The following is a 21,960-nucleotide window of genomic DNA, read 5'->3' as shown; positions in this document are numbered from 1 at the left end:
GAATGCTCTTTGCCCTGTCCGCGTTCAGGTGGGAGGTGTGTGAGCAGTGTTTGGTCCTGTTCTGTCTATACGTGCCTGTACGTGCATGGGGGAGAGAGTGGGGCTAGTCAGCAAATGCTTTCTTGTAAGCCCACACTTTGGTTCTTTGCTGGAAACAGCCCACATGAGGGAAGAGTTGCTGTTTGAAGAGGACTCGCTGGTAGTCTTTCAAGGGCTTACTTTTATGGTTTGCTGCTCACCATTATGCTGTACGCGTATCTTTAGCCCTGTCATGTACAAGGAACTAATATCTTTAAAGCGCCTGAGGTGATTGAGCAAGAAGAGCCAGAAGAGGAGGTGCCGGTGGTTGTTCCCCAAAAGCCCGTGGCTGTGCCCAAGAAGCCCGTGGCTGTGCCCAAGAAGCCCGTGGCTGTGCCCAAAAAACCAGAAGCTCCACAAGCTAAAGGTATAACCTGTGGGGGAAGCTGCTTTTCTGTTTCGTGTCTTAATACTTTTTTTTTATCTCTTCTTTTTTCTAACATCTGTTATGCGTCCTCTAAGCCTAGCCTCTCCCGTGCTCGAAACTGCATGAGTGACTAGCCAACTACACCCTGGTGGAATGTTACAGTGCTACAAACACCTAAATTCCTTGGTTTTGTGATCAGTGTTATGATCTTTTGCACTTATCTTTACTGTCAAATTAAGAGGAAATAATGTCTTTAAAGTGCTTGAGGTGCCCAAGAAAGCTGTCCCACAAGAGAAAGTGCCTGTTGCGGTATCCAAAAAACCAGAACTACCACCAGTCAAAGGTACATATCATTATTAGTGCCATATAAGAAAGACACATCATGTTCTTTTGGACTTAATTGAACTAACTTTACTTGTGATGCTCTGAGAGATGTGAGTGAAGAATATAAACTGCAATGTCAGGTGTCGGAAACATGGCATAATGACTAGATCCAGTCCCTTGAAAAATATCTGCAGTTTGCTGACCTATTTGTAAAGTTTATGGTTTAAGATTTAAGGAGTGCTTACTTTAAAGAGAATGGCCATTTGTTCTGTAGAAAAGCCTGAAAAGGTGTCTTCAGTTTAAAGTACATGATGCTGCACTCCTGAATCTTCAAAGAGTCCGTACTGACAGATGGCAGCAGCAGTATCAGTTCTCCACCCCTCTAAAAGTTTGAGTCAGTGACCCCCAAAAAACCAATGGATATATTAACTGATGATCCCATTAGCATGTGAAAGAACCTTTAGTATAGGCCAAAGAAGAGTAGAGGAAGTATGCATTTCTATAGAAAAAGTGATCTACAAAGAAGACAGGAACTGTACAAAACTGAAAATGCAGAGTTGCATAGAACTGAAATTATTGATAGAAAGAAGTGATAGTAGTAAGGCAAAGATCTTCAAAAATGATGTTATAATGACCAGACATGAATGACACGTGACAGATGATTTTCATGTACATTTGGATTCCATAAGCAGCTCTTTGCTCAATTGTTTTACAAAGAGGGCACACCTTTTTACATTCCCACCTTGACTCAAAAATTGCAACTGAAAACAGAGTTCCCATCTCCTGCATGACCATGTTTGACACCTGGGTCATTGCACATGTTTGAAGTAAAGTATAAATGACGACTGAATGTAACCCCAGCACTGTCTCAGATAAGGCTGTGTTTGTGTGTTACTGTTTGTCTTGCAGTTTCCTGTGTGCCTGTTGTCCCCACAAAACTAAAATATACTAATATCTTTGAAGTGCCTGAGGTGCCCAAGAAAGCTGTTCTGGAAGAGCGCATACCTGTAGCTGTGCCAGAAAAACCAGAGCCTGCCCCAGTTCGAGGTACTTGTTGGCACGAGCCTCAGCCTGAAGATGACTGTTTCTTACTGTCTTGAATCTCATGTTTGGTGTCTGTTATCCTGTCCATTTGTGATTACCTGAAACGTTTTTGTGCTGTGTATGAATTGGGTATTCAATTATCTAGCACGTTTTAAAGAACACAAAAGATACTTTGACTTTACTACTTAGTTTTCGTCTTCTGAATCATCAGATACTAGCATTTTAAATTTTAAAACTTGATTGCCTGTTCTCCAGGGTAGTGTCCAAAGTTGTAATGTCACACTGATGCAGTGAGGTCCACACGATTCTGTAGACAGCCTCAGTGAGTGTACATAATAGGCATGAACCTTCCAACACCGAAAGCCTTTCTTTTACTCAGGCATGCGCATATGAGAGGAGTGAAAGAAAGTGATGGCATACGGAGTATTTAAAGTAAACGCTGATCGTTTCAGAGGCCATAAAGAGCGAGGAATGGATATTAAATCCAGTGAATCATATGGGCTGTGGAAGTTGACACAAGGAAGGGAAAGTCGAGGGAAGAAGGGAGCTTCTGAGGACAAGAAAAGAAGCCAGTAAAGAGAACAGCCTAAACAAAGAGTAGGAATGGAAAAGGAAAGGAAGAGCAATGATGCTGATGGGATTCTTATTCCTCACTCCATGACTGCCTAGGGCTGTGTTTGTGATCGGTGATAGATAAGACGCGGGCTTAGGTCCCTCCCAGGGAGCCACCAGCTTCCAGCAGGGCTGAGGACGATGGTGCCCCCTCACAAGGAGGGAAGCCTGCTATGTAGGGAGCGGGGGTGTCTCAACTCACACCCTCACCTGGGAGTCCTATTTAAACACAGCCATCAGTTTTCTCCCAGGATGTATTGGGCATCATCACCCTCTATGCATGTATGTGTGTGTGCATGAGTGGAGACACTGGGCGATGCTGTGGGTCCAGTTCAGTTACGTTCTGGAGTGCATCCTTGTTTCCTGTTTTGTTGTTCGTCTTCCTGTTTAATATATAAACCTGACTATTACTAATATCTTCAAAGTGCCTGAGGTGCCCAGGAAGGCTGCTCCTGAAGAAAAAAAGCCTGTGGCCATTCCCAAAGTACCAGAGCCTCCAGCACCCAGAGGTACCTTCTCCATGCATATCTTAACAAAGGAGACACTTAATGTTCTTCTCTTAAGCATTGTCTTGCCCTCACTTGGCTTGTGTCTGTTCTGAGTTTGAGACGTGCAAGGTTGTGCATACTGGGTAAATCGTGCCGCACATGTGCGTGAGGTATTGAACGGGCCTCTGTGATGTACAACGTCTGTGTGGTTGCACTGTTTTTTGTTATGATTGGCACGTGTTTTCATCAAAGTAAAATGAAACACACCAATATCTTTGAAGTGCCTGAGATGCCTGAGGAGGAGGCCCCAGAAGAGGAGGTGCCGGTTCCCGTGCCTAGAGAGCCAGAAGCTCCGCCAGCTGCAGGTAAACAGGGGTGTCCTGAAAGCGCCTGCCTTGCCCACTGGCTTATTGCTCTGTTGAATGCTCTTTGCCCTGTCCGCGTTCAGGTGGGAGGTGTGTGAGCAGTGTTTGGTCCTGTTCTGTCTATACGTGCCTGTACGTGCATGGGGGAGAGAGTGGGGCTAGTCAGCAAATGCTTTCTTGTAAGCCCACACTTTGGTTCTTTGCTGGAAACAGCCCACATGAGGGAAGAGTTGCTGTTTGAAGAGGACTCGCTGGTAGTCTTTCAAGGGCTTACTTTTATGGTTTGCTGCTCACCATTATGCTGTACGCGTATCTTTAGCCCTGTCATGTACAAGGAACTAATATCTTTAAAGCGCCTGAGGTGATTGAGCAAGAAGAGCCAGAAGAGGAGGTGCCGGTGGTTGTTCCCCAAAAGCCCGTGGCTGTGCCCAAGAAGCCCGTGGCTGTGCCCAAGAAGCCCGTGGCTGTGCCCAAAAAACCAGAAGCTCCACAAGCTAAAGGTATAACCTGTGGGGGAAGCTGCTTTTCTGTTTCGTGTCTTAATACTTTTTTTTTATCTCTTCTTTTTTCTAACATCTGTTATGCGTCCTCTAAGCCTAGCCTCTCCCGTGCTCGAAACTGCATGAGTGACTAGCCAACTACACCCTGGTGGAATGTTACAGTGCTACAAACACCTAAATTCCTTGGTTTTGTGATCAGTGTTATGATCTTTTGCACTTATCTTTACTGTCAAATTAAGAGGAAATAATGTCTTTAAAGTGCTTGAGGTGCCCAAGAAAGCTGTCCCACAAGAGAAAGTGCCTGTTGCGGTATCCAAAAAACCAGAACTACCACCAGTCAAAGGTACATATCATTATTAGTGCCATATAAGAAAGACACATCATGTTCTTTTGGACTTAATTGAACTAACTTTACTTGTGATGCTCTGAGAGATGTGAGTGAAGAATATAAACTGCAATGTCAGGTGTCGGAAACATGGCATAATGACTAGATCCAGTCCCTTGAAAAATATCTGCAGTTTGCTGACCTATTTGTAAAGTTTATGGTTTAAGATTTAAGGAGTGCTTACTTTAAAGAGAATGGCCATTTGTTCTGTAGAAAAGCCTGAAAAGGTGTCTTCAGTTTAAAGTACATGATGCTGCACTCCTGAATCTTCAAAGAGTCCGTACTGACAGATGGCAGCAGCAGTATCAGTTCTCCACCCCTCTAAAAGTTTGAGTCAGTGACCCCCAAAAAACCAATGGATATATTAACTGATGATCCCATTAGCATGTGAAAGAACCTTTAGTATAGGCCAAAGAAGAGTAGAGGAAGTATGCATTTCTATAGAAAAAGTGATCTACAAAGAAGACAGGAACTGTACAAAACTGAAAATGCAGAGTTGCATAGAACTGAAATTATTGATAGAAAGAAGTGATAGTAGTAAGGCAAAGATCTTCAAAAATGATGTTATAATGACCAGACATGAATGACACGTGACAGATGATTTTCATGTACATTTGGATTCCATAAGCAGCTCTTTGCTCAATTGTTTTACAAAGAGGGCACACCTTTTTACATTCCCACCTTGACTCAAAAATTGCAACTGAAAACAGAGTTCCCATCTCCTGCATGACCATGTTTGACACCTGGGTCATTGCACATGTTTGAAGTAAAGTATAAATGACGACTGAATGTAACCCCAGCACTGTCTCAGATAAGGCTGTGTTTGTGTGTTACTGTTTGTCTTGCAGTTTCCTGTGTGCCTGTTGTCCCCACAAAACTAAAATATACTAATATCTTTGAAGTGCCTGAGGTGCCCAAGAAAGCTGTTCTGGAAGAGCGCATACCTGTAGCTGTGCCAGAAAAACCAGAGCCTGCCCCAGTTCGAGGTACTTGTTGGCACGAGCCTCAGCCTGAAGATGACTGTTTCTTACTGTCTTGAATCTCATGTTTGGTGTCTGTTATCCTGTCCATTTGTGATTACCTGAAACGTTTTTGTGCTGTGTATGAATTGGGTATTCAATTATCTAGCACGTTTTAAAGAACACAAAAGATACTTTGACTTTACTACTTAGTTTTCGTCTTCTGAATCATCAGATACTAGCATTTTAAATTTTAAAACTTGATTGCCTGTTCTCCAGGGTAGTGTCCAAAGTTGTAATGTCACACTGATGCAGTGAAGTCCACACGATTCTGTAGACAGCCTCAGTGAGTGTACATAATAGGCATGAACCTTCCAACACCGAAAGCCTTTCTTTTACTCAGGCATGCGCATATGAGAGGAGTGAAAGAAAGTGATGGCATACGGAGTATTTAAAGTAAACGCTGATCGTTTCAGAGGCCATAAAGAGCGAGGAATGGATATTAAATCCAGTGAATCATATGGGCTGTGGAAGTTGACACAAGGAAGGGAAAGTCGAGGGAAGAAGGGAGCTTCTGAGGACAAGAAAAGAAGCCAGTAAAGAGAACAGCCTAAACAAAGAGTAGGAATGGAAAAGGAAAGGAAGAGCAATGATGCTGATGGGATTCTTATTCCTCACTCCATGACTGCCTAGGGCTGTGTTTGTGATCGGTGATAGATAAGACGCGGGCTTAGGTCCCTCCCAGGGAGCCACCAGCTTCCAGCAGGGCTGAGGACGATGGTGCCCCCTCACAAGGAGGGAAGCCTGCTATGTAGGGAGCGGGGGTGTCTCAACTCACACCCTCACCTGGGAGTCCTATTTAAACACAGCCATCAGTTTTCTCCCAGGATGTATTGGGCATCATCACCCTCTATGCATGTATGTGTGTGTGCATGAGTGGAGACACTGGGCGATGCTGTGGGTCCAGTTCAGTTACGTTCTGGAGTGCATCCTTGTTTCCTGTTTTGTTGTTCGTCTTCCTGTTTAATATATAAACCTGACTATTACTAATATCTTCAAAGTGCCTGAGGTGCCCAGGAAGGCTGCTCCTGAAGAAAAAAAGCCTGTGGCCATTCCCAAAGTACCAGAGCCTCCAGCACCCAGAGGTACCTTCTCCATGCATATCTTAACAAAGGAGACACTTAATGTTCTTCTCTTAAGCATTGTCTTGCCCTCACTTGGCTTGTGTCTGTTCTGAGTTTGAGACGTGCAAGGTTGTGCATACTGGGTAAATCGTGCCGCACATGTGCGTGAGGTATTGAACGGGCCTCTGTGATGTACAACGTCTGTGTGGTTGCACTGTTTTTTGTTATGATTGGCACGTGTTTTCATCAAAGTAAAATGAAACACACCAATATCTTTGAAGTGCCTGAGATGCCTGAGGAGGAGGCCCCAGAAGAGGAGGTGCCGGTTCCCGTGCCTAGAGAGCCAGAAGCTCCGCCAGCTGCAGGTAAACAGGGGTGTCCTGAAAGCGCCTGCCTTGCCCACTGGCTTATTGCTCTGTTGAATGCTCTTTGCCCTGTCCGCGTTCAGGTGGGAGGTGTGTGAGCAGTGTTTGGTCCTGTTCTGTCTATACGTGCCTGTACGTGCATGGGGGAGAGAGTGGGGCTAGTCAGCAAATGCTTTCTTGTAAGCCCACACTTTGGCTCTTTGCTGGAAACAGCCCACATGAGGGAAGAGTTGCTGTTTGAAGAGGACTCGCTGGTAGTCTTTCAAGGGCTTACTTTTATGGTTTGCTGCTCACCATTATGCTGTACGCGTATCTTTAGCCCTGTCATGTACAAGGAACTAATATCTTTAAAGCGCCTGAGGTGATTGAGCAAGAAGAGCCAGAAGAGGAGGTGCCGGTGGTTGTTCCCCAAAAGCCCGTGGCTGTGCCCAAGAAGCCCGTGGCTGTGCCCAAGAAGCCCATGGCTGTGCCTGAAAAAACAGAACCTGTGCCTGTCCTTAAAAAACGTGAAGTTCCTCCACTTAAAGGTATTTGACATCAGTGACAAGGCTCTCTTTTGTATTTTCTGATCGCTTTTTTCCTTGTTTTACTGGTATAACCAGTGCTCAAGTATCTAAGTGGGAATTCTGTGACTAAGTTACTAAATTAATCTTCATCTTCTGAATATCTTACTCTTTTGAGTCATTGCACTTTTCAATACTGTGCATATATATATCTTAATATTCACAAAAGTAACAAATAACTAATATCTTTAAAGCACCTGAAATACCTGAGAGGACTGTCCCAGAAGAGAAAGTGCCCCTTACAACTCCTAAAAAGCCAGAATTTAAAGAAGCAGAGCCTCCTTCAATCAAAGGTACATATTGCCAGGAGGAACCTCCTGAGAAGAAATCTTTGTTCTCACCTTTTGAAAATTTTTTTCTGTTCTTCTCTCTAGCTTTTTAATAACTGAGCTTATAGAATGTGGCAGCCGTATTTAGACTACCTTTGGTAAAGACTGTCTGGAGCCCAAACATTCATGATTATTGATACTAATGTTATTCACTGTGATATTCTGTGTGCTAGTTGTCTTTGTCTTTTTTTATGTTTCATACATATGTTTATATACATGCAAATAAAAGGAACTAATATTTTTAAAGTGCCTGAGGTGCCCAAGAAAGCTGTCCCAGAGGAGGAAGTACCTGTTGCTGCTCCTATAATACCTGAACCACTACCAGTTGAAGGTATATGCCATCATGGATATCATTGTTAAGAAAATCTTGTTGTGTTCTTGCAAACATAAGACTTGATGTTGATGTTGTCCTTTCTTTTTCCATTTAAACATTTGTAAATTGTTCACTTCCTATTTTTAGGCAATACCAATCTACGTTTCTTGTATCTACTCTTATATTTTCATTTATGAAAGCAAAGTATCACTTCCAAAATTAAATAATATTTTCCACTGACATATGCTTCTGCTCAGGTTATTCTTAAGAAAGAGCATCCTTTATTATTTTCTTTTAAAGACAGTGATCAATTCCCACTAAATAGGAGTCTCTTCAAACCTATTATTATTATTGCTGTTATGATCTTAAATGAACTCACAGCATTCCAGTTGCAATGACTCATCCACAAATTCAATGTTATTTAACTTTTATTGTCCACATAAAAAACACTCTATCCTTCACACAACCTTGAGTCATTCATACATATAAATAGAGACATATTCTCAGAAGCTTGCATAAACTACAAAGATAACAGTATGAACAGATATTAAGTGATTACCTAACTTAAAGCGTATTTGTCTGTGTGTTTTAGAGTAGCTTTCTTTTCAGTGATATCTGTATAATAGTTCATGTGAAATGTTTTTGGCATTGGAAGCTTATACTAGTTGTTAATATTCTTTAAAGAATATGAAATCGTAAAGGAGATTGAGCCTGAAGAAGTAGAAGAAATTCCAGTTCCAGAAGTAAAAGAAGCTTTACCAGCTAAAGGTATACAAAGTAACTAGAAGATGCCAGACACCTTCCTTTCATTACTGCGCTTTTTTTTCTTGCTCTGTCCTTCTCCACACGTGTACCTGTATGTTGTAGGTCTCAGTGTATTTCCTCTTCTGTCATTATGTGTTGGAAATGAGTTCTGTTCTTTATACGTCGACGTGGATGTCTGTCTGTGCTAGCAACAATGCAATAGTTTAAGGCCCTTGCATACTCCCATTTAAATCAATGAGATCTTTTTCATTCACTTCTTTGGAAGTAGAAAAAGAGCCATCTTTATGTCTGTACTCTTCATCTGTCTTCTGTGGTAGTAAATTTATACTAAATCTACCTAATATTATTTAAAGAGCCGGAACCTGAAAAGAAGATTCGTGAAAAGCGAAAACCACCAGCGCCTACTCCACCAGTAGAAGATATTAAATTGGCAAAAGAGCTACTTAAAGGTATAAGCATGTGAAGCCACAATTAACAATGGGAATTCAAACATATAATCCTTTTAAATTATATGATGAGTCCTGAGAAGCATGCTTTAAAATATTCCACTTTTAGTCTTTTTTTTTTTTTTCTGATTTACGATCCCTCTAACGGTGAGCCTTACTAATGGTAAGTCCCTTATGAATTTTTAGCAGTGTTATGCCAAGTCACTTTATACAGGTTATTTTGAATACTTATGGAAAAAATCAATATATTTTAAAAATATCTTAACAAAGTTAACACATTCTTATATTCCTAACATATTCTTCTCTCTTTAATATGTTCTTACAAATGAAAAGAATCCTCAGCAATAATTTGCTGGTGCTACTATATGAACATGGGTTTCAGATCAGCTGTGCTTCTTCCAGATCATCTGAGTTCTTCTAAACATTTACTTAGCAAGAATATGAACTTTGTATCTATTGTCTTTATACTATGTCAATCATATTCATCAGTTGTTTGGGTTTTTTGGAGCAATTTTTTTTCTTCTTTGAATCTAAGGATGTGTGCAGTAAAATTGAAATTATTTTCTTTAAGCTCCTGCATCAAGAAAGAAAGTTGTGACTGCAAAACCCGTTGAACCTCCCAAACTGGAACCTCCACCTGCTAAAGGTACCTAGCTGACAGAAGCATCTTACCTCATTCAAGCTTCTCATGAGCCCAGCGTTTTATTTCTTCGCTTCTTTAATTTGCTGCCAGATATCAAATGCTGTTTTTGTTAGGTTATGCTGAACAGTGGGCTCTAATCTTGGATATATATGTTCATGTTCTTATATTTATATCCACCTTAATTTTCCATAATGCAAATCATGAGATGCAAGACAGATGATCACAGAAGAGTAAGAATAAGAGTGTTTTTATGAGTTTTGTCACTTGTGTAGATTCTCACTTCAGTTCTTTGTGTAGGGAGAAGTAGAAAATAACTGAGTATACTCTTTAAATGCTTTTTAAATATTCCATAGATATAAAACATTGTTCAAACATATTTAATTTACTATTTGTCTAAAATGTAACTTAATTTTATGAAAGAAAACTTTCCATAGCTGGAGATGAATAATGAATTGAGCAAGCCTTTGTAGTTTACACTATAGGCCACCACCTTATATGTACTCTGTTATATTTTTCATATATACTCAAGCTTGAGCAAGCTAAGCAACACAGTGAACATTTCTTAATGCTGTTCAGAGTTAGAAATTAAACTGGCTTGATCCTTATGAATATCATAGGCTGGCAGTTCAGATAATAGATAGATAACATGAGCCTGTAGTGAAAGAGGAAAAAGAGATATGATAACTCTCTTTGAATACATAACTTTTTTAGTTTTGTCAGACCATACTTCTCTTCTGTTGATTTGTATGAGAATTTCTTCTTATGCATAGCATAATGCATATGCATAGATGCTTATGCATCTATAAATCAGCTGTGCGTAAATACATACAGAAAAAGGATTAAAACTATCAGCTTCAATCTCAGCAGTTTTATGTTTACTTTGAATGTTCAGCTGGACCAGCTTTGTGTGTCTGGAGTGGTTAGTTGTTGGTTACCTCTTATTACTGCTATGAACCCATAATAAAATCTGGAATAATGTTCTTTTAAGTGCCTGGACTTGTGAAGAAACCTCGCAGAATAATTCCTGAAGTTACCCCTCCACCAAAAGAGGAAGTTGTTTTGAAAAGAGGTATAGTAACTTGGCTCTGTTTTAAAAGACCGCATATTATGATTGTTCAGTACGTTTCACCAAGTAGCACACTATGTGTGCAATTTAGAAAATGGCATAAGTGAAGTACTGCCTGATATCCGTTTCTTGGGGAAGGAGTTTATAGCTGCATGATGAAGCAGGGATGTTCTGAAAATTCATCAGATCCGAAGGATCTATGGTGAAATCGGAGCATAATGCTGAGAATCTGGTTCCCTGTAACACTCTTCTTCTGTTTTGCTATTCTTTGGAAAGCTGATACTAGAGTTGGCAGTTTTCTGGACCCCTAAATATTTTCCAGTGACAGTGTAAACATTGTTAAAAATCACATATGTAGCATCTGTATTCTCTTTTGTGGATTTCTTAGAAGTAGTTCACAGACCCCAGGGATCCAGTGGTATTAATGAACATCAGTCGCTCTTTCCTGCAAAGTCTGGAGCTTTCTAAATCACTCCATGCTCAGTAACTGCTTTGAAAAAAGAAAGCACTAATTCCCATTCTCCTTGAAACACCATAGGGGGAATCATTCATGTCCATATACCTTGCAACTGACCTTCGAATTTCAGACAACATAAAACATAGATACTCAGTTCATCAGATGATGGTCTCATTAGATACCTAAGATAGATATCTGACAGGACAAAAATAAGAGAAATAAAAATGAGAAATGATAGAAACTTGAACTCTCCAAACATTACATTGGAAGATTCAGCCGTGTTCCCTCACTGAAATCAATAGGAGTTTAATCCAGAATTGCGCATTTTATCACTGAAAATGATCAGTAACAGCAATATTAATGCATAATTGTCTATGGTAATTCATCATTTAAATGTAACACATATTCTTTTTATCCCACAAGAAGACATGGGAATGACATTAGTTACTCAAATGTTATATACAGCCATTTTTCTACTGAATAAAAATTCATAAAATGAATACAGTATTCATTCAGTGTAAATGTACAGATAAGATACATTAAGAACAGTATCTAAAATGTACTGACAAGCAAATGTAAGAGAACTGAAGCAATGTTATTTAACCTGTTACAACATTTTTAATATCATATTGGGTATTTGCAGATAAGATTAAAATTAACTTGATATGAAATGTCCTTATTAAGCAATATTCTACTTGATGTATAGTTACATGCGAACTGATGATCTTTAAAAAAAATCTCATTATTATAGTAATTACTTCTACTATTCCTTAGAAGTATGTACCCATCATATCTTTTCCATGAAGCTACTACAATAAGAAATTTTCTTCTAGTGTAGACAGTAAAAAAAATCTCTCCCTTCAGAGGAACTTCTCTTAATTAAGGTATCTTTTTGCTCTAGGTGACTTTGAAATTAAATATGTTTTCACAATAATATCTTAAGTAGTTATACAAAATCTTCCCTTCATACTAAATGATATATTTTAGATGCCTATTTCTTCTTTATTGTGTTTATACAGGTAGTATTTTGTCTTGTTCCCTGTCTTACTCTTTTGTTTATTAGTGCTCTAAAAACTGAAATTCCTTTTCTTTTAAAGTTCTTAAAAAGGCACCAGAAGAGGAAGAACCTAAACCTGAGAAAGAACCTAAACCAGAAGTTAAACCAGTACCTACACCAACAGAAAAAATTAAGAAACCTGAAGGTACTAGATTACATTCATATCTATCCAATAAGGAATAACTCAAAAAAAAAAAAATCCCATTTTTAAGTAATAGTCTCTGAAATTCAGGAGTGGAAGTCAGATTTACCTTTCATTAGTCTAATTGTATGAATTAAAGCTGTGCTGAAGGCAAAACCAAATTTGACAGCCACATTTGGATCTGAATTTTGCATTTTGTGATTCTCTTTCTCAATCTTCACTGTGCATAGAGGAGAACTTTACAAATATTTTATAATACATATAAAAATATATCTACACTGAAACAATTAGTTAATCCAAATGTTTGTTTAGTTAAAGTCTTGCAAATATCTGTCCTTTTGTCCATTTAATGTTTCTAATTTATTCAAATCTCACTCTTAAAAATACATATTCCTAAATCTTACAAACATCTGAAACTAGGTGTACAGAAAATGAAAACTTTAAAATATGTTGGGATAATGGTATTTGGGGATTCAAGGTTTTTAAATGTATCTTACAAAATGAAAATAATATTTTAAAGTCCCAGAAATTCCTAAGAAGAAAACTGAGATACCTGTCATAAAAAAGGAAGAGAAACATGTGCCTGAACCACCGCAAGGTACAGATGTGTGGCAACTCTTTTCCTTACTGCGGCAACTAAACAATATCCATCACTGAATGTCACGTTATATTAAAATAACACATTACTATCATCCAGCCTATCCATGACTATTCTGTCATGATTAACCACTTTGCGTTCTTCTGGGTTTCTTTTTCATCTTTATTTCTTCAGTGCTTGAGAAATACATCTTTTTCCATTGTGTCTTGCTTTAAGAGAGTCTACCTCAAGATAATTTCTTGCTCTTTGCCTAAATAGACAATAAAATCTGTCTTCCATTAACTCTCTAGGTATTGTTGCTGCTAACTTTAATGTTCAATGAGACTATAAACCATCTAAATTAACCTATTTGTTATTGTTGTGTTTGAAATGCCAGAACCAAAGCCAGCAGCTATCCCAGCTCCTGCGCCTGAACCTAAACCTGCAGTAGGTAAGACTTTAGTCATGAACAGCAGTGCACTCTTTGTTGTGCATCTTGTATTCTCCATTCAGAGATTTCTGGTTAAAAGTACATTACACAAATATCTGAATTTTAGTACTGTGAGGAGTGGAAGTTTCACACACTTTACAGAACATTTTAGAGAATATTGTACTTAAAAGAATTTAGTAAAGCAAATACATGAGTACTGTCATTCTTTTCCACAGCTCTAAAATCTCCAAAACCTGCAGCAGAACCAGCACCCGCCGTTACTGCTCCAGTGACAGTCCCTGTCGTTGGAAAGAAAGCAGGTATTATCTTAATTCTGTTCTATTCATAGGGCTTTACTCTCTGAGATACCTCATTACATTCAAGATAAAAGGAGAATTAAGGGCTGTACATTCATATAACTCATTAATTCCGAAAAGATTTAAGGTCCTCTTCAAGGATCCCATTGTGCTAGATACTGTCACCTACTCTGAAAAAACTCATGTCTCTGTGATATACCATTCAGTTGAATCTGTGTTCTTGTTTCTTGATGGTGGAATGTGTACCTTCATTTACTGTCCTACTATGAAATATCTGTATTCTGTTGATTCCTTGGTGTTCTTTATGTCCTGATGTATGTCTTGTGAGCTGCATGTTGTAATTTCTGTATAACAAATGGAAGGTTACACACATTTCTAAAAAAATGCTGTGTTGTTCAGTTTTCTGCTTTGTAATTTGTTTTTGAAGTGGTGATAAAAAGCAGCAATAATATTGAAGAACTAGAATATTGCTACTTTTATTTGATATAAGTATGACCCTGGTCAGACGTGTTGTGAAAAATGAATCCTGAAGAGTTCCTTCCCCATAAAGCAGTCAGAGTTTCAGATTCAACAGTGGAGTTGATGTACATGCTGCTCATCCATTTTTCAAAGGACCTCACATTAAAGTGCAGTTCAGACCCTGGGCTAAGAAGCCCACTCACGAATGCCTCTTGGCATTTTGTAATGTAGCCAGACCTGCAGTGACACCACTAATCCATTTCATAGAGGTAGCCATGTAGGCATTAGAGAGCAGTCATTTTCTGCTACTTTTAATCTAGATTGCATTGAATTGGCAAACCAGTGGTACATTGCTCTGTAGCCTAACAGCAGTTTACTTAGGTCCTCTGTGCTGTTTGTGTGTATCGTTCTTATCTTTCTCTTGTTTTGTGATTGTATTGTAAATTTTGTGTTTTATGATGGAAGAAGTGTTCTATGTTCATTTTATTCCAGGTATAGCTGGGAATATTGTCTTAAAATATATTGTTCCTGATGCTTATTCTTATGGATTTTAACTCTCTAAATTACATGTGAAACCTTTGTAGCTGCAGAAAAGCCTGATACACCATCTATACTAAAGCGTAAAGGTAAAATGCCCCCAGTGGAAGAAGACGAGATTGAGACAATTGTGTTAAAGAAGATTTCAGTTGAGAAATGCTTGCATGTTAAACAGAGTGCAAGTCCTAAGGAGACGGTTTTGGACATCCAGGCAGGAGAGCCACTTGAGCCAGAAATCCCGCCAAAAACAGTTTATGGAACACTGAAGCCAGAGGGAGATGAGCAGGGGAAAGAGGATCTTAAATATTTTGTGATGGCTCCTGAAGGAGAGGAGCTAGAAATGACACACATAGATTCAAGAAAGACTTCTACCCTTACATGTGAGAAAAGAGAAGCTGCAGTAGATCACATCACTTATGCAGAGGATAAACCACCAGCACCTGATGAGGAATTGGAATTGATTTATATAGCATCTGAATATATGGAAAGAGATTCCAGAGAAGAAAAGGGGGGTAAAACTGACTTAGTCATTCATAAGGAAGATGCTGTTGAGGGACTGCTGGACAAGTCTAGTGTTTCTCACAAAGAAAACATTCCCGTGCATGAAAAAGAAGAGGCAGTTGAGTCAATTTCTGTACCTAAATATATCTCCAGAGAGCCTGATGAACACAGAGACCAGAAAACAGTTCTAAGAAAAGAGAGAAAATCAAAAATCAGATTGCAACCTGAAGAATTTCCCCTTAAGGGTAAGGCTTCATTTGTAAAGGATATCACAGAGGCAGGAACAGCTGAAACACCTCTGCTTAAAAATGGAGAAGAAAGAGGAGGTTTTACTCTAGAGAAATCCGAAGTTCCTCTTGGAGAATCCGTGAAGGAGTATGACACAGAAAAGAAAACTCACCAAACAGAGAGATCTTGTACCACAGTAGCTGATATTCCTATAGATAAGATTCTTAGTAAAGAAGTAAAGCAAATGGAAATTATTCAAAACAATGAGAAAGATGAGAATCTGGACCTTAGTTCAGAAAAACTAGATTCCTTAGAATTGCCTGAGGAGACCAAACCAATATTGAAAAATTATGTTGACTTGGAATATGCCACTGATGGTGAGGAGCTTCCCAGAGAAAAAGCTTGCCAAATCTTTAAGCAGTCCATTAAGCCAGAAGTAGTGGAAATGAAAGCAGGAGAAAAATATTCTGCAGAGGAAGGAGAACCCACTGAAGCTCATTATGAGGAGCGTTCAGGACCATTGTTAACCAAGAAAGAACTCTTCAATGATAAAAAAACAGGAAAAAGCATTACATCAGAGAAGAAAGACAAAACTACTTTCAGCACCCACTTAAAAAAAGACAAAATTAGACATTCAACCCCCCCTGAAAAGCTGTCTGTGGAAAAAGAATTTGATACTGTGATTACAAGAGAAGGAACGGAAAGTGAAGCTTCCTTAGGAGAATATGAAAAGGGAGTCAGCGATAAAATATCTGATAGATTTGAGTCAGTAAAGAAAGTTGCTATTCAGCCATCAAGGAATCACGATAAAAAGCAACCTCAAAAAGTTCAATTGGCTCCTCAAATCACTCAGGATGAAAGGGAAGAACCTCCAACTCTCAAAAAAGTGAGCAAAGTTAAAACTGAAGAAAATAGATTTCCTTTGACTGTGGAAGAAGTGAAGCTTTCTGGAAGAGAACTTCCAGTGACAGAAGGCACATCAGATGAAAGATCAGCAGTTAAATATGGCATTGGAAAAAGTAGATCTGTTATCAACAGGAAAGAGAAGGAAAGGCTTTCAGACAAAACACCATTGAGCAAAGGAATCCCTGCAAATGGAGCAGTTCCTTGCTCCTCAAGCATAGGTAAGACAATCACTCCCAAGAAAGCAGAAGACTCATTTGTAGGAGAGAAAGAATACCAGAAATCAGAACCTGCTCATGTGATTGAGCAGGCCAGCAGCCTCTCAAGTGAGGATTGGGATTTGGATGAACCTGGAGAGTCACAAGAAGCTGTGGATGTTCCTGCAAAGTCTCATGCAAAGCGAGGTGAGGAACACCACTGCCAAATTCTTCCACAAAGTGCTCGTATCATTTGCTTCAGGAGAAAGTACCATTTGTCATTTTGATGTGTGTCTTTGTTCTGTAATGCTATGCACATTTTTATCTATTGTATCAGCCCATCAGCTGTCTGAAATGGCATTCAGCCACCCTTGTCATGTGTTTGTCTTACCTGTATGTACATACATCCCTGGAATTTACGTTCATTGTCTTAGTCTTACATTTTTATAAGACTGCCTAAATCATGTTATGTGCCATTATCTTCTCAGAAAAACTCACACATTCTTTCCAGTATTTGTTTTTCTGTCCTCTGCAATAAAATGTCCTGCATTTCATCCATATCATTCTCCCATTTAAAGTATCTTTCATACCACCTTTCACAAAACGATGATAAGCACCATCATGTGAAAAATATTTTCAAAAGTGTGAGATGATCCGTCACAACCTGTGCAACTAACGAAACATCCCTCACTTGTGAGAATATCATATTGTCCTAAAACATATATTTAATTTATACAACTTATATTTTTGTTGGCTTCATTAGTGCAACTTTGTCCTTTTTCTAAAATAACATATAATTTATAATAGGTACTTAAGCTATTCTGGTTGACAAGTGGGGAGATCAGACAGACATTTTTTGTGGTTATCCCAGATAGTTAGATCAATGCTATGTGAAGACAGTGAAATTGGGGTGGTTTCTAATTGTTTGCATTTGAGCAGGTGGCAGAGGAGCATGAGAGTCTCAGCGTTTCTTAGCATCACTTAGCATTATGTTTTTAGATGTCAGTATCACTACGGATGAGTTCTGAAACACTGAGGGAGGTTTCTTCTATTACTTACCTATAAAAAATCCCTGCTTTACAAGGGTTTTTTTTGGTTTGCTCAGATTCATTGGTTACCATTTACCATGTATTTATTTGCAGGTCTTTTGCTTTAGTCTCATTGGTCAAGAGCCTAGCTGAGAGTTAAGTGACACAGAATTACAGAATTTTACAAAATAATGGGCAGGACAAGAAATTGAGGGACTAGGAGCTCCTAAACTGCCTTTCAGGCTCCACTGCAGAATATGTGCCTTTCCCATCCTTCAAGATATTCAACATACCATTCAAACATAGACAATATAAGTTGTATAAACATATGTATGTTTATATCTTCCTCCTTTCTGTATGTGTATATATCCAAAGGAAGATAAAATCTTATTTGTAAAAGAAATTTTTGTCTCAGTTTTAATATGCATGTTTATTTAACTGCATCCTAATATCATTGCTGTTCTACTTCAGAGGCCAAGCCACCAAAAGAAGAAACTCCGAAGGGTATCAGTCCAGTCAAAGGTAAGAAGAGTTATAATTAAATACCTGTGATTGCTATGGTTTTGCATTCCTGAACTCTAATTATAAATAATGCTTTAAGCAAAAATGACCATCAGCACTGTTCTAAATTTGACTCTACCCAGTAAAGAATTTTATAACATTCTGGATGAACTTAAGCAATGTTTGTTAAGGGGCACACTTTTAATGAGACTATCTTCAAAATTTCAGCTGATTCAGCCACTGATGGGAAATGAGAGTTAACCCTGCTTACGTTTGCATTCTTGTCTCAGTAGCTGGATGTCCTGAGACTATCAGATAGGGCTGAACTCAGGTGGGATACAAATGTAGTTAGAGGTTGTGCAGCCTCCCCCCACAGCTATGTCAGGTGAGCAGGGCCATACATTCCCTTTTAGGATACAAATTGTCGGTGAGGGCAAAGAAGGGGCAGAGTGGGAGGGCTACCCCAACCTACCCCCGGGGAGATCTATGGATCAGATTAATATTATGTTTAAACACAATTTTGCTCAAAACATCTGTCTTTTCAAATTAAAGACATGAATGAATGATTGTTCTCCTATGTTTTGGTCCCCATAGAGATTTTTGATTTTGCAATCAAGAGTAAATCTGTGAAAAAGAACACAGTAAGTCGTACAGAGCCAGTCTTTTCAGTTGAGCTAGCGTTATTAGTTGTAGCATAAAAATTTAACCTTGCTATCTCAGCCAACTCCACTAAAGTTCCATTAAAAGCATAGGCCTCGGCAACACTGTGAAACGCATCAGTGAAGCAGGTGGCCTTTCCAGTTCAGCTCTGCAGAATAACTACAAGCAAAAGCAATATATCAGGATTTGTATATTCATTTCTGAATCTGAATTACAGCCAAGAAGACACCTTCACCAGCAGATGCAGAAAGAAGGAAACTCAGACCAGGCAGTGGTGGTGAAAAGCCTCCTGAAGAGCCTCCATTCACTTACCAACTTAAGGCTGTGCCGCTGAAGTTTGTCAAGGAGATGAAGGACATAGTGCTGACAGAAGCAGAATCTGTTGGGTCTTCTGCAATCTTTGAAGTCCTTATTTCACCATCCACTGCAATTACCAGCTGGATGAAAGATGGAAGTAACATCCGAGAGAGCCCAAAGCACAGGTTTATCGCTGATGGCAAAGACAGGAAGCTGCATATTATTGATGTCCAGTTGTCAGATGCTGGTGAATATACATGTGTATTACGACTGGGGAACAAAGAGAAGACCTCTACAGCCAAGCTCATTGTTGAAGGTAATCCCTGTTTCAGCTTTATCAATAATTTAAAGGCTAGCTATTTCTAAAGCTAGCAGTACTGGTACTTTGTGAATTTACAGTGGCTGATAGATGCATCCATTAGTTTCCATCAATCACTAGGCATTTTGTTTTAATATGTAAGGCATTTTTGCATCACACTTCCTGTATATAAATGAGACAATCAAAATATTGTGTGTTCCCCACAGAACTCCCAGTGCGTTTTGTGAAAACACTTGAAGAAGAAGTTACTGTGGTTAAAGGCCAGCCGCTGTACTTGACCTGTGAGCTTAACAAAGAGAGAAGTGTGGTCTGGAGGAAGGATGGGAAGATCATCAAAGACAAGCCTGGGAAATTTGCTCTGGGCATTATTGGTTTGTCACATTCCCTCACCATCACTGATTCAGATGATGCTGATGCTGGCACCTACACTGTGACCGTGGAAGACTCTGAGCTGGCATGTTCATCTTCTGTTAAGGTAGTAGGTAAGCAATCAAAATCATGTTCTTCTTTCTCGGTGGCGTATTTGGGCTATTTTAAAATTAGGAAAGCTTTTTCCTGTAGTGTTACAATATAAACTGACAGATAAGACTTTTATAGGTTTTGTCTATTTTTTCTATTTATAAACCATCTATTTGTAGTAAAAGTCTGTTGTTCTTTATTTTTGTGTAACTTTTGGTCATGCAGAAGTGATAAGAGACTGGTTAGTAAAACCTATAAGAGACCAGCACGTGAAACCAAAGGGAACAGCTGTTTTTACCTGTGATGTTGTCAAGGATACACCAAACATTAAATGGTTTAAAGGATATGATGAAATTCCTGCTGAACCAACTGACAAGACAGAAATCTTTAAAGAAGGAAATAAAATTTTCCTGAAAATTAAAAATGCTGGCCCGGAAGATGTTGGAGAATATGCTGTGGAAGTTGAAGGTCGCCGATACCAAGCTAAGCTGACCCTTGGTGGTAAGGAAGCTTTTATTTGTATTACATTTAATCATCTCATATGCCAATGTTCTAAAACTTCTTAACAAAAAAACAAACTGTAACTTGAATTGATATTAGAGCTATATAAAAACTTGACCTATTCCATTATGTGTGTTAATTTGTTCATTCTAGAACGTGAAGTTGCATTGCTTAAACCATTAGAAGATGTTACAGTTTATGAGAAAGAAACAGCAAACTTTGATACAGAAATATCTGAGGATGATATTCCTGGAGAATGGAAACTAAAAGGAGAAATCCTGAGACCCTCACCTGTAAGCAGCCTTGAATTTAACAGCACAGTTTATTTAAAATTAGAACATTGTGAACAGGTTCCCTTGAGTCTTTATGGTAATTGCACTGAAAGATGTTTGCAGGTCTGTAGTTGTTACTCAGTCCAGAACTTAGAAAGATTAAGCATTATGGTGATTAAAGAAATTTGGTTCTCTTAGTAAGAGTTATATGACATAAAAGCTAACTTTTGAACGGCTTCATTATCTCAAAGACTTACAGCTTATTATTCAGAAAACAATTAAAATATCCTATATACATTGCTAGAAATTATACATTAAAAAGAAGTGTGGAAGGCTGAAGAAATATGCCATATTTTTTATTATTCAGATTTGGTTTTGAGTAAAAATATTAATTTTTATTGAGATATAATTCTAGTCTTTCTGTCTGACTCTCCACTGTGTATAAAATAATGTTTGTAGAATTCCTTTATCAAAAAAGTCTAGTAGTAGGGAATGTGCATTCTACTTACCAAAGTCTTCCGTCTCCCCAGACATGTGAAATCAAAGCTGAAGGAGGAAAACGCTTCCTAACCTTACATAAAGTCAAGTTAGACCAAGCTGGTGAAGTCCTTTACCAGGCACTTAATGCAGTTACTGCAGCTATCCTGACAGTGAAAGGTACGATACACTACCAAGTGGAGTATAGTACACTGTTAGCCAGAGTTCACACTGTACACTTTACGAATGATGTATTCTGGTTTGCTTCTAGAAATTGAACTTGACTTTGCTGTGCCTCTGAAAGATGTCACTGTTCCTGAGAAGCGCCAGGCAAGGTTTGAATGTGTCCTTACCAGAGAAGCCAATGTTATATGGTCTAAGGGCACTGATATACTCAAGATCGGAGAAAAGTTTGACATCATTGCAGATGGAAAGAAACACATTCTTATAATCAATGATTCTCAGTTTGATGATGAAGGAGAATACACTGCTGAAGTTCAGGGCAAGAAGAGCACAGCAAGACTGTTTGTGGAAGGCAAGTATCTTATAAATAAAAATGAATAAAGAATGCATCTTCTAGAACCAAATTAGCCTCTTTCTGACAGTACTTACATATCAGTTCTTTTTACACTGTAGGTGTGAGGCTGAAATTCATCTCACCACTACAGGACCAAACAGTGAAAGAAGGGGAAACAGCTCACTTTCAGTTTGAGCTTTCTCATGAAGATATGCTAGTGAAATGGTACAAAAATGATAAGAGACTCCACACAAGCAGAACAGTTTTTATTACTTCAGAAGGCAAAGTTCATAAACTAGAAATGAGAGAGGTGACACTTGATGATATCTCCGAGATAAAGGCTGTAGTCAAAGACTTGAGCACACAAGCAAACCTCAAAGTCTTAGGT

General features: G+C 38.8%; 1 protein-coding gene across 1 annotated transcript in view; it reads left to right on the top strand.

Moving 5' to 3' along the window:
- TTN (titin) overlaps positions 1–21,960 on the top strand; it is a 246,515-nt gene that overhangs the window by 126,997 nt on the left and 97,558 nt on the right. The window contains 26 exon segments of the mRNA XM_064515504.1: positions 299–445; positions 705–788; positions 1,733–1,816; positions 3,084–3,278; positions 3,632–3,778; positions 4,038–4,121; positions 5,066–5,149; positions 6,184–6,267; positions 6,417–6,611; positions 6,965–7,138; positions 7,369–7,467; positions 8,501–8,584; positions 8,935–9,030; positions 9,599–9,673; positions 10,659–10,739; positions 12,291–12,395; positions 13,367–13,420; positions 13,636–13,719; positions 18,041–18,100; positions 18,948–19,343; positions 19,553–19,828; positions 20,031–20,306; positions 20,460–20,599; positions 21,109–21,235; positions 21,327–21,590; positions 21,692–21,958. Of these exon segments, the coding sequence (XP_064371574.1) occupies positions 299–445; positions 705–788; positions 1,733–1,816; positions 3,084–3,278; positions 3,632–3,778; positions 4,038–4,121; positions 5,066–5,149; positions 6,184–6,267; positions 6,417–6,611; positions 6,965–7,138; positions 7,369–7,467; positions 8,501–8,584; positions 8,935–9,030; positions 9,599–9,673; positions 10,659–10,739; positions 12,291–12,395; positions 13,367–13,420; positions 13,636–13,719; positions 18,041–18,100; positions 18,948–19,343; positions 19,553–19,828; positions 20,031–20,306; positions 20,460–20,599; positions 21,109–21,235; positions 21,327–21,590; positions 21,692–21,958 (3,762 nt within the window).

The sequence above is a fragment of the Dromaius novaehollandiae genome, chromosome 7 (genome assembly GCF_036370855.1).
Source record: "Dromaius novaehollandiae isolate bDroNov1 chromosome 7, bDroNov1.hap1, whole genome shotgun sequence".
NCBI lineage: Eukaryota > Metazoa > Chordata > Aves > Casuariiformes > Dromaiidae > Dromaius > Dromaius novaehollandiae.
This window is presented reverse-complemented; position numbering and strand designations above follow the sequence as displayed.